We start from the raw sequence: 22,074 nt of genomic DNA, 5'->3' as shown, positions 1-22,074 counted from the left end.
TGAATCTGAACCTTCTGAGTAAAGTGGAAGCCCTAAAATATTTGAAAGGAAAAATAATCCAGGAATTAGGAAGTTGATTACAATTATTATCAGGATGGCAAAACAGCACCCTAAAGGATAGAAAACTGCCTATTTTCAAGAAAAAAAAAGATGAAATGGTCTCAAATAGGAAGATAATCCAATTTGATTCGGTTAATAAAACAGTATATTGGAAGTTGATCATGGATTCATTCCATCAATTGATGCCTATTTGAATTAAACATATAGGTCAAAGAAGAACTTAGAAACTTTTTTCAACATTCAGTATTTCCATGTAATTAATTATTTGCTATTTTAATAAGGAATATTAATTTATGGATGTATGACACATGTGGGCTATCAGAGCTACTCAATAACTTACCTATCTTACCTAATACTGTAGCTGTTTCCTGAGTGCTTAATACTAATATGGGAGCTAGGACTAGTTAGTTTAGTGGAATTAATAAATATAATTTAGTGTACACTTAGAAGCTGTGAATAAATTCCTCAAAATACAACACATTCAGCACAAAACTTTATATTCACAATAGCTAGAGTTGTGATATTCAGAATAGATGAATGGAACATATATAGTCTGAACACCAACTCACTGATAGATTAACTAAAAATTGTGGTGTACTAAAACTATTCATTGATTTAAAAAATGGAATATTGATACAAGCCACAACAAAGATGAATCTTAAAAATATTAACACCAAGACAAAAGTATCTACAAAATGCAACATATCTCATTTCTACGTGGATGTACATAACATACAACTTTATAGAGATGGAAAGTGGACAAACCTTTACTCAGGACTAAGGGAGGACATTCAGGAAATTGAGTTTTAATTGTCATAGGCTTCTTTTAAGTATTACAGTGCTGCATATTAGATTGTGCTTTTGGTTATGAAACCATGAAAACATGTTTTTAAAAAACTGAATGTCTAGATAGGGTGACTAAACTTAGTAGAAGGACTTACACTGGGGAACGGCTGGGGACACCGAAAACCCAGTGGGCCTTAACACAGATGACAGAGTATATGGGCTCCAGGGGAGGGCTATGGGAGGGTGCCAGCGGGGATGGGGGTATAAAGATGATTAAGATTGTTTGAGCTGATCTGTATGAAATACACAAAAAATTCAATAAAAATTAATTTTAAAAAATGGATGGCACACTTTAAATATGCAAAAGACATGGTATGCAAATTATAGCTCAATCAAGTCACTGTAGCCAAACATAAATAGCACTGTAAGACTGAGGCAGAGGGTTGAGAGTTTGAGTCCACCCTGCAGTACACCTCAAAACCGTATCTCAAAAAAATAAACCAAGAACAAAACTTTAAGGAAGCTCTGCCTAGCTTACTTTTTAAAACATATTTCATTATGTTTTTGTGAAGATTAAATTTCATTTTGCCTACAAAAAATTCACCTATAGCCAAAATAATACAACGCATATAAATTTGTCATCTTGAGGGCACCACCAAGGTAACTATTTACCTTCGGTTTATTTTCAAAGTCACCTGCGCCCTCTCACAGCAGAGTCAGTCTACTTCTATAGCCCTCTTCCTTGTACAGATAAAATGTCAATTTAAGTTGGATTTAAAACAAACAGGACGATTTATGTTTGTAAAATGTTCTGTTGCTTTGCTATTCTAGCAATCTGTGATTTATAAATAATGCAAGATCTTTTCCTTCTCTAAATGACTTGCCTCCAGCCTGAGTTTTGATACATGGAGATGAAAGAGAGAGAGACAGAGAGAGAGAGAGAGACAGAGAGAGAGAAAAGAGAGAGAGAGTTTGGGAGGAAGGAGGAGATGGGGGAAAGTAAGAAATTACTCTGCATTGTGGAATTTAATTCAATCTCTTTCTTATAATTCACTTGAATTAAGAATCATGTATTTCTCTCTTTGGAATAAAATCAAAAGCTATTTTTTGTAATATTTAGCTATTTTTTTAACCAAATCAAAGTTAAATCACCACTAGCCTGAAAAGTTGTTTTCCAGTAAGGAAAGGGGGAGGGGTGGTTTCTATGTGATGCCTGACCTTTGAACCACAACCTCCTGTCACTAAAGTGGTCAGTACCTCATTCAATCCCTCTCTTCTGCAGTAGCCTAGTGCTGAGAAAAGGAAACGGAAAAATAGTCTGGAGACTTCATCAATTTTTCATGAATTTTCATTTAGGCCAGAACCCCCTCTTCCCCTGGTCGATAGATCAAGCTATTGTCATATATTTACCACCTGGGGCTACAGCTGCCATCTCTAGAGGCCACCAGGCTGACTGGATCACAGGCAGCCATGCTGGGGCCCTGCTAAGGCCTCTGACTCTTCTGCTCTGCACACCACAGTACTTATTCCGAACTGTAACCCTATCTGCACCTCTATGCCTGGCTCTCCCTGGGGTCCCATTGGAAAACCACCTATTAACTTCATGAGTGCCAGCCTCTTGTTTGTATATAACCCTGCACCTCTGTTTTCTTTCCATTTAAAAGTCACTTTTGCCTAAAGACCAATCTTGAATTCAGATGACTTGAAGTACCTTCTGAATTGCTATTAATTTCCTTCGAGAGAAGTTTTAGAAAGGAAAAAAAAAAAAAAAAAGAACAAAAACCAATAAGGCAATTCAACTCTCCATGTCAATAACTAGCCTCGAATGATTTTTCTTTTCATTGTCTATATTGTTTTGTTACATTGCTGAAGGAAGTAGAGAGAGGGAGAGAGGAGAGAGGGGAGGGGGAGAGAGGGGTGGGAGAGAGAAAGAGAATGAATAAATATGTTACAAGAAGAGCTGGCAAGTTTTTATATAGCCTGTTAAGATAGATAGCAAAATACAGTAGTTTTGTATTTAAAATAAAAATCAAAGTGAAACAAAGGGAATCAAACATTTTCCACACTGCTTTATCAGTAATAATTACACAAAACACGTGTTGGTATTTTTGGTAGCCACAACCATTGACGGGAAGTCCTTGAATGTCATGAGCAAAAGCTGGAAAAGCTTGCAAACTTCCTTCAGTGTAGAACACCAGCACCTGTGACCCCATGGGGTAGTAGTACAGGCACTGAGAGGCTCTGCTCACATCCCATTCAGGATGTAACAGGCATTTGTTACAACCACCACTATCACATGCTACTTCTTCACCTACTGGGTTCTCTCTTACCTGCTAGAGTCCAAGGTTATTTTTATAATTTAATCTCTAGGGAGTATGTTCACTGTGCCAACTACTTACTCATCTTAAAGGTGTGTTTTCCATGCCCCTTCATCATGCCCTGTCTCTCTGACACCTATTCTCACCACAGCCTCTTGCATTGGCCCTACTTCCTTTTGCCCATGATGAGCTACTGGTTAATTCAAGCAAACAGGATCAGTCTTTCTAATGGTTCTCTGCTTGCACCTTGCCTGGTTACTCACCTGTACTTTTATTTATTCCTGTGGCTTCAAACTGTACATAAGAATGACTTCTCCACTGAATTCCAGAAGTTATTTCATAATGGAACATGAGATATTTTCACCTTGAAATGCCATTGGCATATCAGTGCATGGAGCCAAAGTTCAATGTATTCTTATTTCCATAGCTGCTCCCTTCTGCAACCCCGTTATTATGAAAGCTGACATTTCAGCCCAGACTCTCAGACATAAAAGTATTTAGAGATACAGACCATCTTCCAAATTGACCACAAATGATATAATGTATAATTCTTAGGTAAGTTTCTAATTGTTTCCTCTCTTTTCAGTTTTCACTACTATTTTTAGTTTAGAATTTAAGATAATCTCTTTTCTGAGTTGACAATTTACCATTCCATTAACTTCATTCATCATCCCCTTAATACAATCATCAACTCTATTTTAAAGACACCTTTACTCATAATGAAAAGTTCTTGATTTTATGGTAGACCGTATGCCTACTTTTCCATCTTATTCAGCCCAAACAAACCCCAATAATCTAATCTATCTGACTTTTAGCTAATACACATCCTCTTCTACTCCCACTCCATCTACCAGGATGCTATTCAATTTCAATTTCATATAAGATATTTTCATCTGATATTCATATCAGAGAGCAAATGATGCTTCCCTTTTTAGGACCCTTTCTTAATATCACTGACCTAGGAATATGCAAACATTCTCCCCTCTGATTTCATAGAGTACCTTCTGTCTGTCCCTCTAATAGACTGTAGATTTGTCTGTCCAATTTTTTTATAATTATCTTTTTGTCATCTGAAGTACATTTTAATTCTCTGATAATACAACGGACCATGTCTTCTTTATTACAATCCGAATGCATCCCTTTCAGTAGCTATCTGCATTCCATTAATAGAGGAGAAAATGGTGTTTCCTCATTTAGCATTTCTGTTTCATGTGCTAAAATACACAGGCAAGAGTTTTATATAATCTATAATTATTCTACTATCATTGTATACTAACATATCTTCATTACAAATAGTTAATGAAAAATCTCCGTGCTTTGACCCAAGTTTCCATGTTCATATCTTTTATAAACTACACAAAAAGCCAGTGGAAAGAGATGAGCAACATCTAAATGAATATTTGATCTTTGATAGCCTCAAATAGTATGAACTGTTGATGTAGCATTAGAAGAAAGAATTGCATTCACTAACTAAATCCAATTTGGAAGCCTTCTTATTTTTCCTCTCTAGATTGTAAGCAATTCAACCATTTCTTAAAGCTCATTTATTCCCAAATAAAAAATGCTACTGTCATATTATATGAAAAAGAATCATGCTTTAACTTTTTCCCCTCTTAAAACAGTTTGATTCATTATTCATGATTCAGTTAGGAGAGACAGTAATCCTTTCTGTTAAAATAAAAATAAAAGATGCATGTGTGTTGGGAGCAATTTTAACAAAGCTAAGACTCGGGAAAAATATGTTTATTATGTCTAACAAAGAAATTATTGGCCAATTTTGATAAACTTTAATGTTCTGAATTTAAATTAGTTACATATATAAAGTGGTTCTTAGCTGCTGTATTGAAAAAAAGAAATTGTTATAAAAAATAAATTTCTTCCTTTTCATTTCTTTAAAATCAGTCAGCTTAGTTGTAGTGTTCTAGAGGACATAACAATCCCCTAAGAGCAAAAGTTAAAGATTCAAATTCATTTTTCAAACCCTTTTAAACTACTGTCTACATCTTGGCCTTTTAGTCATAATGAGCTTTCTTACAAAACAGGAGCACTATCCCTGTCATGCCTTCCAAAAAATAGTTATGGGAGGGTAAAAATCATGAGATTTAGCACTTAAATATTTCAATATACTTGAAAGTTTCAGAAATAGAATATTTCAGAAAAAGTTTGAAAATTTAGGAATTTAGATATTCTTGAATTTGTAATTTTCTATTTCAAATATCACTAAATTGCATTTAAGTATTTTTGAAATATCATTTGATTTTTTTAAAAAAAACAGAATACTTGATATCTGGTACAGAATGACTTTAGTAGTAAAGATTCTAATGTTTATATTTCAAGATTTTTCACATTAAATTCAGATCTTTAAGAACTCTCCCACTCATTTCTGATTATAGTGAAATATTTTAACCATCAATGAGTTCAAGGTTTCTGGGCATAAACTGTTAATCAGAAGACATAATACTTGAGAATAAGAACTTCCCTGGACAGCTAAGTAGAAAGTAGTTCTTTACATTTGCTCACCAAAAAATGATTTCAGGTGTAAAGACAATGATGTGTTCTGAGTTTTAACTCATGCATACATAAGCTTTGTAATCCATAATCCACTGTGGTACCACACAGAATGTATTGACTTTAATTAACAGAAGGACCTATTGTTTAGCAATCCTCAAATCAAGGAGACTCATGCATTTGATATTCTTCAGTTCTCATCTCCAGGAGGACTAACTACAGTTGGCACAATCATTTCATCTTATTCACAATTCATTCCACATAAAACCTTTCCTCAAAACAAACAACTTACTAGGAAAATTTTATGGCATTGTTTAAATTACCACCCCAATCCTCAGACCAAAAATCTGAGGATACAGAATGTCAACAGTTTTCAAATTGAAGGAAAGCACTGATAACGTTCTTTCGCAGTTTTCAGAGCTGGCAAATAAATGTAATAAAAGAAGGCCAAAGACAGAGCAAGCCCTTGGCTATTTTTGAAAATTGAATATAAATGAGAAACTCTGATACAGAATGATTAGATATTCCTTGATGAGTCCTACTACAAAAGAAAAATTATTGTCACAGTTGGCCATGTAGTCTTCCTTCTATGCCAAAGATAATGATTCCTGAATTTGGACTAGAAGAAAAGGGCTGGTATAGTCTAGAGAATAGGGCATCTTATTTTGAAAGTTGCCCTCTAAAATATTCAGAGGATATAGATGTATATGTTTCATAAATAGCTATGATATTAGATTTATGCCTGTATTATACAACCTTTTATACATGAACTTTTGATTTTAACAAAACTAGCATTGATACTCCATTATATTTCTCATTAATAATTCAAATTTTCAATATGACCAGCACTGTGTATTGCCTGTTGCTTGCATTCTAATAGCTTAGACCTTATTTTAATTAACTATGAGCATATTCACTACAAGACCTAGACTGGCAGTATTCCAACCAGATTTATTTAGGGAAGCAGAAGTTATGTACTACGTCGATTGCACTATTCTTGGGGAGTCATGTATCTGTGAGAAGCCATCAGACTTAATAACAAACAAAATAGAGAGAAGCTCATGGTGTTCACTTACATGCCACTTCCAGAGATGCATTTCGACTCACTGCTTCACCGAGATAGTTCCTTGCAACACAAACATAGCTCCCTTCATCTGGTTTACTTCTGCGCCCGTGCACAATGCGCAGGAAGAATAAGGATCCACTGGGGAGAAGCATCCGGTGTGACCGGGGATCATCCTTGTCAGTCTCCACCCGCTCACCATCCTTGTACCATTCAATGGTGGGAGTTGGCCTGCCCTCTGCCTTACAGTTCAGAGTGGTGGGCTCTCCTTTAGAGACGATAACATCAGAAGGGTGCTCCACAATCCGTGGGGGAAAATCTTCTTGACGAAGACGAGATCCTACAAAACAAGACGAAGACAGTTTTACTTCCTCATGACAGCTATTTGTTTCACTTAGATTCATGGTAAGACTTAACCTATTCAGTTATTTAATGGAATAACTGGATTACACTGTGTTTGTCTTGTTTTTTAAGCATTTCTAAATCAACTCTTTTTGTACAATGAGACCGTGCAGCGATAATGTAATATCAGGCTTAACATGTTCCATAAAAATGAGACGCAAAAGTAAAGACAGCAAGAGTTTTTTTTCTTTCTTTCTGAGGATTGATACGTGAAAAGGCGACCAAGATGAACAGAACAAACTGATTTCCTGTTGTCTAAGTCCATACTATTCTCTGGGTAAGGAACCCAAGAGGACCAGCCCAAAACCATGAACAAAGCCCAGAGAAACGAGACCCCGCACATGCCACATTGCTCAATCATTAGTAACTCGATATGGCTGATTAAGTTTCAAGTTAGTCTATGTGTAACTTTTACTCCACATGACTCACGGATGTTGAGGTGCAGTTATGCAACTATCTGTATAGTATAAAACAAACAAAAAAAAAATTCTTGGGTTGGAGAGATGGCTAAATGGGTAAGAGCTCTGGCTGATTCCAGACGACCCAGGTTCCATTCCCAGCACCCACACAGTGGCTAACAACTGTTTGTAACTCCAATCCAGGGGATCTGACACCCTCTTCTGGCCTCCAAGGGCTTTTCACAAAACAGGTGCACTTACATAAATGCAGGCAAACCACTTAAACACATAAGATGAAAATAAATCTTTAAAAATTAAAAAAGGAGTTCTTTTGGTTTCAGACACGAGAAAGATGGAACGCAATATAGGCAAAAAGGCTACTGAGAATCACTTAAGTACTCAAAGAGATCAATACAACAAAATCTAACCTTGGGAAATGACATTGTAGGCTGAAAAACAGAAAAAGATATGTATGTCATGTCTTAATATAAATACCAAACAGAAGTTGGTAAATGGCTATGGAATCGGAGTATTAGGAACCATTGTGGTTTGAAAGTGTGCTGGAAGTGTGGTCCTCAGCATAGTAAGACAACAGTAAATACAGAACAAGAGTTCAGGGATCCCAGCAGGGATGGAGGGTGAAGACTGAAGACGGGGACATTTGGAAGGAGGAGAGGGAGGAGTGGAAGTGAAATAGACATAGTATTCTCCTGCATGGAATCATTAAATGTAGTTTAAAATGTTTTAAAGATCTTGGATTTTTAAGATCGAATTTTTGCATTATGTACTGTTTTTGACACTTCTGACAATCTTAGAATTATTTAATTATTTAGTAATTCATCTGTGTGTGTGTGCTCATGTGCGGGTGCCCTTGGAGGCCAGAGAGGACATTAGCTCCCCTGGAGCTAGACTTACAGGCAGTTGGGAGCCACCTGAGTGTACAGTCCTCTGCAAAATCAGCCAACACTCTTAACCACTAAGACACATCTCTCCAGCTTCTGGATTCCTTGATTTTTAAAGAATGGCTGCTTTGGGCTGCTTTGGATATCATCCCAGCATATTTAGGTAATATCTTCCAAATAAGTCAAAAGGAGATGCGAAAAAGAGTATCCATGTCTAAGTGTATAGTGATATTGACCTAGCTCGGAATTTCTTTAAAGTTGCTATTATAATTCTCTATGCAACCACCTAAAATTAGCACCTTTCTGTTCCTTAAACAGAAGTAGTCCTCCTCAATGTAATACCAGTTCACATTCAATATAATTAAAATGCATATTTTGGTTTAATAAGTGGAATTTCATTTGGTTATATGTTTGTATTTCCCTTTTTGTTAGAAAATACACTATTGTTTTTCATTTCATCAGATACAAAACAAAAAGGAACAAATAGATGGTAAATGTCAGGTACCTAAAAGAATAAATAGAAATAAGAATTTTAAATGGATCTAATAGAATCAAAGCCTATGGCAAGTAGTTGCTGCACAGCAACACAGGCTATAATATATCACAAGTCTTGTGTCCTTAAGGCAAGTGATGCATTACAGAATATTTTCCTCATTTATAATTTTAGATTTTAAATGCAATTATCTGGCTTGCAACAGTTAACTAGAGCAGAAAATAAAACATGAAAGGTCTCAGCAGTTAGACAAAGATAGATTAAAGGACAGATAGACAAAACTAGGTAATAAAGCTACAATATGAATTTTAAGGTGCTACTGAAATTGGGAAGATTCAATATGATCTCCCTGAACTCAGATGGTACACGTTATAGCAGTTTCCCTAAGACAGAGCCAATAAGACATTCTTAGGTAGGACTGCAAATTACTTGTTGTGTACAAAAAAAAATTGGGAGTTTGGTGGGAAAGATTCTGGAGCGGTATTGGTGATGGGATATGGTATATCTTCCTCTACATCTTCAAAAAGGCCTGGCCTTTAAATTTCAAAAGACTACAGTCCATTGGTATAAGCAAATGACTCCTTTATTTGACAATAGAAGGGAAGCTGAAACACGAGGATAATTCAGTGGGAATTTGAAAATGGAGAAGGGGGGCAGCTCATCACTCAGAGTCCCACAAAACACTGATATTTCAAGCTTTGACACACAGTGTGGTTCCAACGAGTGACACGGGCACCACCCCAAGACACGAAAACCACAGATAGCAGGGTCCAGCTCTATACCTGCAAAATCGAAGTCAGTATTTTTAACAAGACCTCTCTCTCTTAAGATACACCCACATAATTATTTTTGTATGACCCCGAGTTAATAATATCTTTTTTTTTTTAAGTACTGTTAGAGGGGCTGGAGAGATGGCTCAGCAGCTAAGAACATTGGTTGTTCTTGCAGAAGACAGGATTTGAACCCCAGCATCCAAATGGCAGCTAACAAATGTCCATAACTCCAGTTCCAGGGGATCCAACAGCCTCTTCTGACCTCCACGGGCATTACACGACACGGGTGCACTTACCGACACGCAGGCAATACACGCATACACATAAAATAAAAATAATATATAAAATTTTTAAAAAGTTAGAGTGCTTTTAGAAAAAGAAGAAGATGTGGGAATGATGGACTGGAAAGAGCAGAAACAAGAAGTAAAAGCAGGATGAAAATGAAGGGCAAGAACAAGGAAGAGCTGGGAAGAAAAAGACCACGCACTCCAAAGCTAAAACATCTTAGAGAAACTGGTGGACTCTGCCCTACAATATATGATTTTCATTTTTTCATTATTAAATCCACTGTACACTTTTCTATCTTTTTATAGCATCACAAACTCTCTTATTCAGATTTCAAACAGACAAAAACCTTAGTTTGCACATAATGTTAATAATACACATAAAATGACAATTCCCATATTTGAATAAATAGAAGAGTGATGTATCACAATAAATGTCTACAATTCCAAGTGTCCTTATGGCTGATATCAAATCTGGTATCTTTCATGTCTCAAGTATTAACTGGGCAATCATTCCATTTTTAATTAAAACATTTTATTAGACTCTCCCTAGCTATTATGAAAGAAACTAAATGGGAAGTTGTCTGAGACTCCTAAAGCTGACATCAGTATTCTTATTTTTACTAGGAAAGTAGGCTGAAGAAAATTTAGTGACTTGCAGGTAACAGAAGATCCTGTAAGAGCAAACCAGAAATTCACGATCTTTCTTTTAGAATATGTCAGGCTCCCTTAAAAATGAACAGTAAAACAACAGTAGCTTAGGCAATGGATCTAGGCTATGTCAAAACAAACAAACACTCTCTTCCATACTTCCATACTTTATTTCAATAAAAGAATTGCCTGAACGCCACAACTCATAATTTAACCAGAATACATCTGCCTCAATTTTCAAAGTACAATTCTCAGGCCACCATTCTCAGAATCACCTGGAATACGGTTTAATATGAAATGTTTCACAAATGTGCATGCACTCCATGCACGGGGGCCAGACCAATCTCTGCATACTTACAATTTCAGTAGATGTGCTGACAAAGCATGTTGTGGGATATCTTCTTTTAATTTTTTGTAGGTGGACTGTATGCATGTGTTCATATGAATGTGTATGGGTGGATGTGGGTGTACATGTATGTACATGTGCATGTGCACATGTGTTCACATATAGTTGGAGGCCAGAAGCTGATGTAGTGTGTCTTCTTAATCATTCTCCACGTTATTTTTTGAGAGATCCTATCTTAAAGAACCTGGAGCACACAGATTGTACTAGGCTGGCTGGTTCACAGTGAACTCCTAGGATAACACTTAAAAGCACAGATCCCTGGTTTCCATGGTGAGTAGAATGTGTGAGAAATTTGCAAAAACGGGGTCTAAGAAGCTTCAAGTTTAGTATGCCTATCCAGACAAGATGATGCACTTAGACTTAGCTAGAAACAGCAACATCAGTCAGCTGGTGAAGATGCACTTTTTTCTACATACCCAAATTTGTATAATGAATAATTTCTCTTTTTTCACAGACTTTTTAATGATTTGGGTAAAATATTTAATTCTTTATATTTGAGTGGATTATTAGCTCTTTTAAATTTTGGAGGTGAAGATAAATCATAATTCATGAATACAGTTAAATTTTGTTTTATTGAGTCAATAGCCACTCATTTTTAGTGAGCACTGTGCAACTTCTATTGTCAGAACGTGATTTCAGTTACATGATACACAAAAGATGGATCAAGCTTCCAGAAGTACACTTCTTGATTTCATTGAAAGAGTTTCAAAGTAAAATACTCCTACCTCATTCTTCCATTGAAATGCAGTGTTTCCTGGAACAATGCCTATGAAAATTTTCTGAATTCTTCTGATAGAACTTCTTAGCTAATGAAAGGCAGACTGTGAAGTATATTTCCTCTAGCAAAATTTCCATGTTTATTGTTTCTGTCTTTAAAAAATTATGTAATAGTTAATCCTAGTTTATGATGAATATGTTTGCTTTAACAGAGTTTTTGGCCATGAACTATTACAGGAGAAAAATTAATCAACAAGGATGTTCTACAATTACGTCAGACAATGCTGAAGTGACCAGAACAAGCTCCTGACATTACCTCCACCCTGTTTGATATTTGATAATTGGATACCACGACATGGAACAGTGAAGGTTGCCTGACTGCTCCACGTCATGGTGGAACAGTCAACAAGAACAAAAACCAGATTTATAGATATGAAAGATGAAAGTTGATCTATCTATGACTGATATTGTTGTTATTTATCTCACCTGTACGAGCCATAAATCAAATATATCTCACTAGTTCTTTTCAAACATTAAAAGAGACAGATGATAGATGATAGATAGATAGAGAGATAGAGAGATAGATAGATTAAATAGATGACAGATAGATAGATAGATAGATAGATTAGATAGATGATAGATAGATAGATAGATAGATAGATAGATAGATAGATAGATAGATAGCTATAGAAGATAGACAAATTGATCCTTAGGACAGCATCTTTTAGTATATATTATTTTTCCCCTTCTGTAAACCATTAGAAATAGTCTTTCCACAATTTAGAGATAAAATTCTGAGCAAATAGGCAAAAGTGACTGTTTTTGAGGATAATTCTTGCCTTAGTGTTTTATTTCTTAAAGCATTTAGCCTGACCCGGATGATAGCTTTATACTCCTCTGTCAAAATAAATCCAATTCAATATTTCTCTCAGTGAAAGAAATGTAAGTCAGTGCCATATTGATCACTGAGCTAAAATAATTAGTAATAAAATGAAATTTATGAATCACTCTGTCAAATCAATCTTTACAACTTTTTGCTGAGTTTGTTTCAAGAAGACTAAGCCCCAGTGTATTCATCTTTTTAGTTAGGAAAAAATAGAAGAAATATTGATCTGATTCTCTCTTCCAGACTTCCTGTGGTGGGACAGGATATGGTGATGAGATTAATATGTGGAAAATATAAAGACTTTAATATACTTGAGCATTACTAAAACTCACCCAGGAAAGTTCCAAATTGGTAATTGGCCTATTTATTATAATTTTCATTATATATGGAACATGAAATATTTGATGTTATCATACAAAATCAAGAAATTCAGTAAGAGAAATAATACTTTTTAAGTACAGCATTTCAACATAGTCTAAAAACTGACATCTTGTGCTTCTAAAAGTGAAAATAGAAATAGGAAATATAATTGTTTTACTACTATTTTAATCAAATACAAGGTAGCTTTGAGTGTCAAAGTCCTTATTTAAGCAATGTGGCATCCAACAGGGCCATTGTTCCTAGTTTTGTGGAAAACTACACAGAAGACTTAACTCCTAGAGAAAATATGATTGCAAATTCACATTCTACACATGAAGAGAATAAAATAGAGAGCCAATGAATTAGTTTCTTTCTCCAATCTGGGAGGGGAGAAATTGGAGCACAGTGCATCCAAACTCCATTTCCAGGATGACCGTACCTCAGGCAGTCTCTCACTTTCTAAGCCATCTTTTGGTATTCTAAACTAGAAATTCCCAAACATTAATTCTTAATTCTTTTGTTTTTCTTTTCATTAGTTTAGCATTCTGGGGTAGTTTACAATTATTGATATGACCTTAAGCAATTATCTAACATTTCTATGGTTTTCTGTGTTCATTCCAAAATGAGGCAACCAAAAGAATAAATTGCTTCACATTCATTGCTTTCATATTTTGTGGCTGTCTCATGAGTGATATGTGGATAGACATATGTAAAGGACAGTATAATGAGCAGTAATCTGAATTCATGAGCACAAAGCATCATGATTTAAGGTTCATGCTTCAAGGAAAGCATAGATTGAATACTTGACCCTTTTATTCCTTGTGCCTACTGTCAAAACTTGTGAAGATTAGAAGGCATTTTTAGAAAAACTTACACATTTTAACAGTGATATAAAATCTTTTCTTAATAAAAAGGAGTTAAGGCTGAGAACAAAATTCAGTAAAGTACTTGGCCTGGATCCACAAGGTATTTTGTTCAAATCCCCAGACCTACAAAAACAAGAAGTTTATGCAACACTTGGAATTCATTTTTTAAATTTATGTGGAATGCATTCATATTAGTAATAAATATATTCTGTGTAATTACATGCTGTTTATGTGCATGTATTTGTTTGTGTGTGTGCATATATGCATCTAAGTGTATTTTATGAGTCTGCATGGTGTTTATCTCCATGTATTTGTTCATGTATGTATACATGGAGGTGGAGGCCAGGAGCTGGCATTGGGTCTCTTCCTCACTCACTGTCCATCTTGTTTTCGGAATCAGGGTCTCTCCCTGAATGTGAAACTTACTAAGCCAGCAAGACTGTCTGGCCAGTGAGCTCCAGGGATCCACCAGTCTCAGCTATACCAGGATTGGGGCTCCAGAGCTTGATGCTGTGCTCAGCATTTTACATGGTGCTGAAGGTCTAGATGCTTGACCTCATGCTGTGTAGCAAGCACTTTACCAACTAAGCCATTTCCCCCGACCCCTGTATTGTTCAACGAATAGTTTTTTACAAAGAATACCTGGAAAACATTTCATTCTTTTTGTTTAAATGTGATTAAAGAGATTCAATTTTTCTTTCTTATTCATGGTAAATGGAAGAAAACCAAAATTCATATAAATATTTCTCTAAATTTCACAGTTGTGTTTCATGAATGTCCCTTTTCTGGAAAACATTTCATTCTTTTTGTTTAAATGTGATTAAAGAGATTCAATTTTTCTTTCTTATTCATGGTAAATGGAAGAAAACCAAAATTCATATAAATATTTCTCTAAATTTCACAATTGTGTTTCATGAATGTCCCTTTTCTCATCTCTACCTCCTTGTTTCATTCAGTTCCTTTATCAGATAAGTTTTAATCACTTTTAAAATATTATATACCCTGGCTACCCATATCCAAGGAGGTGACCTTGCTCAAGCAGGTAGGCATGATGACAGGTAAGTTACGGATTGCCAGAGATAATATGTACAACTTAAAATCAGTAATTTAAAGGAATTGAATGCAGGAATGGACACGTAGAACTACCTATATTATTTATATCACATTTTAAAAAATATTTAGCCAATGACATGAGAGGTTTCCAGATATTTTAGGTATGATATTCCTCCAGAGAAATTAATTTCCTACTTATAAACTCATTTTACAACAATTCAGTCAGTAGGCAATGCAGGAACCTAGACACCTATCAAATCCATTTGCTCCATCTTACATGGTTGAAGGCATTCATTAAAGAGCAATTTGCCACCAAATTAGAAGTTTTCACTGTTATGGAGATCTGCCTTATAATGACAAAAGCAATCCCTGTTCCAGGAAAGCTACCTTTGAATTTTAGCTTTATAGTATCATATTTATAATAGTGTGACATGGTTTAAAACTGCATTTGCCTTGGCATGATATAAGGCAATGGAATGATCCCAAACACATTGAACTGTATAATAATGTCTAATTTTCAAAAAAACCATCAACATTGATTTGATGGAGACTCTGAACAGGTTTCTGAAAACTTGCATGCCTCTTAAATAAACTCTTAGTGGACTGATAACAAAAGAGCTTCTCTTCCACTTCCTAAGCAATACATTCTGAAAATTCTGTGGCAATGACTTAGTAGCCGCATATTAAAAGAGGCTTCTGTCAGTGTCTAGAAAACACCATTCCAACAACCACCATTTTAAGACATATCTGATAAGCTTTTAAAATATTTAATTTTTATAAATTTTCTTAGACTTTCAACATATTTTCTTCTAGACTAAAACATTTTTTTCATAAAGACAAACAGATTGGGTAAGCTTAGTTAAAAATGTATATGAATTCCTTCTACTATGCTATGTTATGGCTTTTTAAATCACAGTATTGAAGATGTTAGTAAAATCTAGACAGTTCCTTAACACAATAATGGATAAATTATAACCAAAATAAATAATTCTTGAAAGTCAAATGCATTTATTTCCTTACATCAAAGAGCTTCATCTGCATGTCAAGATTGACTTGCACTGAGAATATGATTCAATGGGTAAAAAGCTTGCTGTTCAAGCATGAGGCCCTGAGGTCTTCCCAGAGGCTGTATAAGGCCAGAATTGGTAAAGTATGTCTGTAATCCCAGGGTTCTTACAGCAAGATGGGACAGGAGCATCCAGAGGAGGCCAGCTAGCCTGGCATAGCAGCGGCAAGCAGTGGTGATTCTGTCTCAAACATGGTAGGTGGTGGAAACTAACACCCAAAGTTGTTTCTGACCACACATGTACCATAGCACATACATGCCTATGTCCAGAGACACAAAAACACATCATAACGTGCAAATACACACATGCATGCATACAGAAAGAAAGAGACAGGGAGAGAGAGAAACAGAGACAAAGAGAGATTTTTGTTTCTATTTTTGGTTCATTTTGGGTTTTGATTTTGGTTTAGCTTTTTGCTTTGATTTTTGGGACAGAGTCTCCACAGAGATCCATGTACCTGTGCCTCATAAGTCCAAGGATTAAAGGTGTGCCACCACACCCAGTACACAATTTTCATTAATATTTTATTATTTTTATTTTATGTGTATGAATGTATTGCCTGGATGTACGTGAGTGCACCCATGTCAAGCACTTCCTGCAGAGGTCAAAAGATAGTGTTGAATTCCCCTGGAACTGGAGTTACGAACAGTTGTTAGCGGCCATGTGGGTGCTGGGAATCAAGCCCCAGTCCTCTGCAAGAGCAACCAGTGCTCTTAAATACCGAGCCAACCCTCCAGCTCCTGTCATATTTTAAGACATATTTTAGACTTACTTTCAGTCAACATTTAACTCTTGAAAGTGTTGACCTAACATGTTAATCTCATTGTATTATATCTCTATCTTCTTAGACATTTCTGAAGCCAGGGACTGCTTTAGAAGGGTAATACCTCAGAATGAGATACCAGATTCCTATGTATGTGCACATGTGGCTTTTTGAAAAGTGATAAGGTCCATTGTTGGCAGTTAATACAGACTATCCTTCTGTGTGATGACTGTGGTTTCAAATTGCTCTGATTCATTGTCTGGGAGAATGTAAACTCATGTTTATCTCCCATTCCAAACTTTGGTTTACTTGCATTAAAACACGGCAGTATTAACTAAATATTTCTAAATAGACTGACATCTTTCCATGTGTTGAGCACAATGTAAATATTCACTACTGTTATTGTATATAATAATTACATTAATGTAACCTCTATCACTATACACAGGGATCTGTCCTTGTTAAGATAACAAACCATCATTTCATAAGATATGGACCTTTTGCTAAAACAATGGCTTATTTAAACTAGAGCTTCAGTGCATCCCTGCTCTGAATTTCTGCTGCTGCCAGCACCTGCCCAATGAGCTAAAAGTCATTCTGAGTGACATACTTTGTTTGAACCTCCCTGAAGTGTGCATATTTTCAAGATCTGAACCTTTACTCAACATTGACCACATACTCTATGAAGCACTAAATATGAAAATATTATTGTCTCACTCAACACGTTGCATAAGTACATCCATATTAATAAGCCTAGCTTTTTGTACTTTCTTTTCCATTGAGACTAAGGAAGCTAAATTTTGATTAAAACTTCTCTTAAACTCAAAGAAATCTTCCAAAACAACAAATTAGACATATAAGACTTTATTAACAAGTATTACTATCTAGGCATGCCAAAGAAATTATTTCCAAAGTATATTCATTTCAATTTGAGCATATTGATGCTTAATGACTTTTTTCATGTCTCTAAACTATTTTATCAAAATGAGCTCCAGCAACACTAAAGCCATTCCATAAAAGTCTGTGAAACTGCTGTTCAGTTAATCTACAAGCACTATCTCTGTCTTGGTAAGTTTCACACCAGAAGTTTAGAAAGGATTATGAAACATCAAACAGTATTTGTTAAAGGCTTACTAACATGACTTAAATGACAGGGTAGAAACAGAAGTATTGTAATCCTATCTCAGTTTAGCTCTTTCCACTAGTTGGAAGTGGGGGACAAAATGATATTATTCCTTTTCCCAGGTAAAACATATTTCCCTTGATATGTCTTAAACTGACATTTTTTAACATTGTGCATTTTAAACATAAAGCTAAATTTCACAATAGTCTTCTCAGGGACGAATGTGCTGACCCCCAAATGTTGAAAAGGCTTCTCATGAATGGTGGGAACCGCCAGGTTAAATTCAGTTTTTTTCTTTCTTTTGTGTAATCACACATTGGCATTTTTTGCTGAAGCCTGTACCTTGGTAGGAAAGGAGGTTGTAAAGAGAGTTGAACACAACTTGTGCTTATCACTTTGTCTTTGCCTATCATGCTCAGAGTGAATGGGTTTTCACAGATGACCAACCTGCATGGGGCCAACAGCATCACATTTCTGCAGGATGCACACCGGTGTTCACTTCTGCTTCATACAGGACTATATGGAAAATGTTCACTCCAATCAAACACATGATAACTTTTTATATGAAGTAGGTGGAAAATACACTTAGGCTAAATCAGCTGCAAGGTTTACAAATATTTACAATCCTACAAAAATAACTAGAGCTCGAATTTTCCCCTTGCTTCATGTAGTGCATTGCATTAAATTAATAAATGCATAAATTTAAGCTACTTTCTTTAAGAAAAACATTTTATACAGCTTCACTTGGAAAACTGCAATGATTTTGATAAGCTGTCAGTAGTAAGGAGATGTGAATGGTTTTAAACTTAGACTGTAAAGTGAAGTTACTTTAGTCGATAACAAACATGAGTTATTTTAATGGTCCATGTACATTTCAACTGGGGTACTTTTGTCTTATTTTTTACTATTTATAATATCTAAAGATGGCTTTTAAAGTAAGTGGTTTATTAAAACTTTAAATTTCCTTTCAAAGAATGTTTTCTGTTTCAGAAAGAATGACTTCCAGATAATACCACTGTTGCAGCAGAAATGCTGAGCGTAGTTTTCAGTTAAAAGATCCAGTGTGCGCAGACCGAAAAAAAAGAGAAATGCAACAAATAGGAGTGCTAAGATGTTTTCAATAATGTCTTTCTGCTTGAACAACATTTCATGAAAATATTTTAAAAAACCTTGATTCTTGGGGTCTCCAAAAACCATCTGCAATTTTCAGAAAGTCTACGAAAAAATCTAATTTTTCCACTTAGTCCATGTACTTTGAAGCTTTATCAAAAGAGGAATCAAATGAAACTGATCATCTTAGATTTTTTCCCAGGTTCTTAACATGTAGCCATGGAATTGGAATTAACCTTCCAGACTATGTTAAGATGGAATAATGCGTTCTTCTCATAAAGCAAAGAGGGGCATCCACAGGCTATTCTGGGTTAGGCTGCAAAGGGAGAAAACTAACAGGGAGAATAAATAATTTTTTTTTATTTTTCTTTCTTTCTTTTTTTTATTTATTTTTTTGATATGTGGATATGGAGGGTGTTGCCTTTACAGTCAAGAATTGGATGCACAAATCATGACAAGTTGGATTTTATAAAAGTGCAGCAAGTAAATATCTGGAGAAAATGAAAAGCACAAACTGTAAAAACATAATGACTTAATTTCTGCAGGTATTCCTATACAAAGGAGGCAATAACAGTCGCATGTGTGTGAGTGTGTGAGCATTTAAAATGATGCTTAAAAAGATATTTAAAAAAGAAATAAAACTATGGCTGGTTTCTTTTCTTATAAATTTCTAGCATAAATGGCACAAAAAAAAGTGAACCGGAAAAATCTTTGAGTTGTGTGTAAACTACTGTAAACTACTGAACTGAAAGGTCATACTGAGTGCTGTTATTTTGGACTCAGTAGTTAATACCTCCCCAGGTAAGTGTGTCTTAAACCTCTGATCTTCTCAGTACTTCCCACGGAGCTCATTCTGCCTCTTTGTGGCAGGTATTATCTCTATGACAACAGCTGCCAAGTCTCTAGTATCTCCAGCTAAGGGAAGCTCTGGCCTTTGTTTAGGTACCTACCAGCATTCTCAGCCATCAGCTCAGATTCTGCTACTTAAGTGGATGCTTACACCCTGTCCTTGTCCAAGTCCTCATCCTTCTCTACTTCCTGACATCATCCCTAGCATTCCTTAGGTTCTAGCACACAAAATCCAAGTCATGGGTTTAAACTCTCCCTTCCGTTGCTTTCCTATCCACATAAGCAAAGATCCCGAGGGATTCTTCCTTCCTTCTTCAGATTTATGTCTGCCCCTTGGTGCCTCTGTTAGCATCTCTCTTAAACCCTGTTTTATATTATCTTGATCCAATGGCTGTAGTTTCATCACTTTCAATATCTTAACTACTCTTCCTCAGTATTTACATAAGAATTTCATAACATCGAGATACCTAGTTTCTTTTTCAATGAACTTTGTAAAAGCAATGAAGTATGCTGCTTTTACATATTTTCTTTAAGCAGTGAAGTACTATAATCTCGAACATTCATGGCCTTCTCTGTCTTCTTCCCTCTCACTGGTCAGAAAAAAATCCATTTATCCAGCCAGCTGAGATACAAATTAGACTTTTCTAAATCCAGTTTACACAGTCAGGATTAAGCAAATTGCCTTATGAGTTTAATGAAGAAGTACAAACCTCTGAGCCACTATGCCAAGATTCAGCGTTTGTTTGGAATGAGTTTTCTCACATTGCCACAAAGCCTTTGCATCACTGATTGATAGTCAAAGGTGCCAGATCATTTACTATATTAACGGGTCACCATATTTCTTGTTTTCAAAGTTTATTGAAAATTTGAAAATTTAAAAAAAAAATCATTGAATACCATGGGGGGAAATTGAGATTCAAGGTCCTATTATTTCATTGGGTATGACCCTGATATATGTATCTTAACAGTCCATGTTGACACTGGAGCCAGATATATCTTCTCAGATATATCTTGAGAAGTACCAGGCAAGTGGTGACTTAAACTGGCTGATCCCATTTTGTTCATGAACACTTTTAATATAATGTAATGAATATTATCTACTAAATAGGGGCCTTAATTTAAGCTCTGGACATTCCTCATGAGCTCATTCCTAGAAACAAAGAGAATCCTTTCCTCTGTGCAGTTGGCATGTGTTCGTTAGCCTCACTGATTGCATGTCCAGCATATGGAATTTGAGCTCTATTGCACAAAAACACTACAACAAATTTCACAGGGAAAATATATCAATTATCTAAAGTCGATCAACAATCAGTGAAGGAGGAGGTTGTATCTCTGTTGTCATTAGTTTACAACCAAGCAATTACTTTAATTACCCTCATCGGGTCTCAAAAAGGTATTAAACACCCAATGATCAGTCATGGAAACAAAGGCATGAATAAGTACACGTGTAGAACTCTGCCAGGCTCAATATGTTCCACCTTGATGTGCTGACGGCTCTTAACGAAGGACCACCACCAATTAGACAGACACAATTAGATTGAGTCCTGAAGTGTCAAAACAGGAGAATGGGACTGACCCGTGAAGGCTAAATTATTTTTAGGTGTCATTTGCGTGCCTTCTCTCTGTCTCTCTGTCTCTCTGTCTCTCTCTCTCTCAGCAGCAAGAGACAAACACTCCTAACACTCAGATTCACTGTTTTAAACTATATATTTTCCAGGTTTATTATGTTTTAGTTCATTTCCTTCTCCTTTTCTAAATTTCACAGGATTTTTGGTTGACGCTCTTTCACTATAATCAGTGAGGTCAATGAGTACATGATTAGAAGTATGGGCCTCATACAGCAATGTTTAAATGCGGGGACAAAGCAGACAGTGTGTGCACACACAAAATTCAGACAGAACTTAGGGTCAAGTCTGGCTCTTAGAAAGCAGGTTATTGCCAGAGGAAAAACAAATGGAAATTTTAAAAGGTTTAGATTCTGTAGCCAATTCTATGAGTGATAACAATAACCGTCCAATTAATGGAATCTGGGAAGATGTAAAGAGGGCCCTGGTCAGCCTGGATAAGGGATATATTTTCATTCCTACACTAAGCACGTTGCTTAAGGTGCTCATGGTCCATATAATGTTGTCCAAAAAAGCTCAAAAGTGTACAAGACTTAATAGCCTTTGCACAAGCCATTGCCTTCCTTCACATAACAAAAATAGAAACTCTCACTGCCTGCGTGCTGGCAGGC

The 22,074-nt window shown here is 35.7% G+C and overlaps 1 protein-coding gene across 17 annotated transcripts in view; it reads right to left on the bottom strand.

Moving 5' to 3' along the window:
• Robo2 (roundabout guidance receptor 2) overlaps positions 1-22,074 on the bottom strand; it is a 1,342,812-nt gene that overhangs the window by 518,881 nt on the left and 801,857 nt on the right. For all 17 annotated transcript variants that reach the window (XM_017799977.2, XM_029567102.1, XM_029567103.1 and 14 more), the window contains exon 2: positions 6,749-7,075. In XM_017799977.2, the coding sequence (XP_017655466.1) occupies positions 6,749-7,075 (327 nt within the window). The remainder of the gene's footprint in view (positions 1-6,748; positions 7,076-22,074) is intronic.

This window comes from Nannospalax galili, unplaced genomic scaffold, assembly GCF_000622305.1.
Source record: "Nannospalax galili isolate Female #2095 unplaced genomic scaffold, S.galili_v1.0 scaffold439, whole genome shotgun sequence".
In the NCBI taxonomy this organism is placed as follows: Eukaryota; Metazoa; Chordata; class Mammalia; order Rodentia; family Spalacidae; genus Nannospalax; species Nannospalax galili.
Note: the sequence above shows the minus strand (reverse complement) of the source record. Positions and strands in the feature narration are given on the sequence as shown.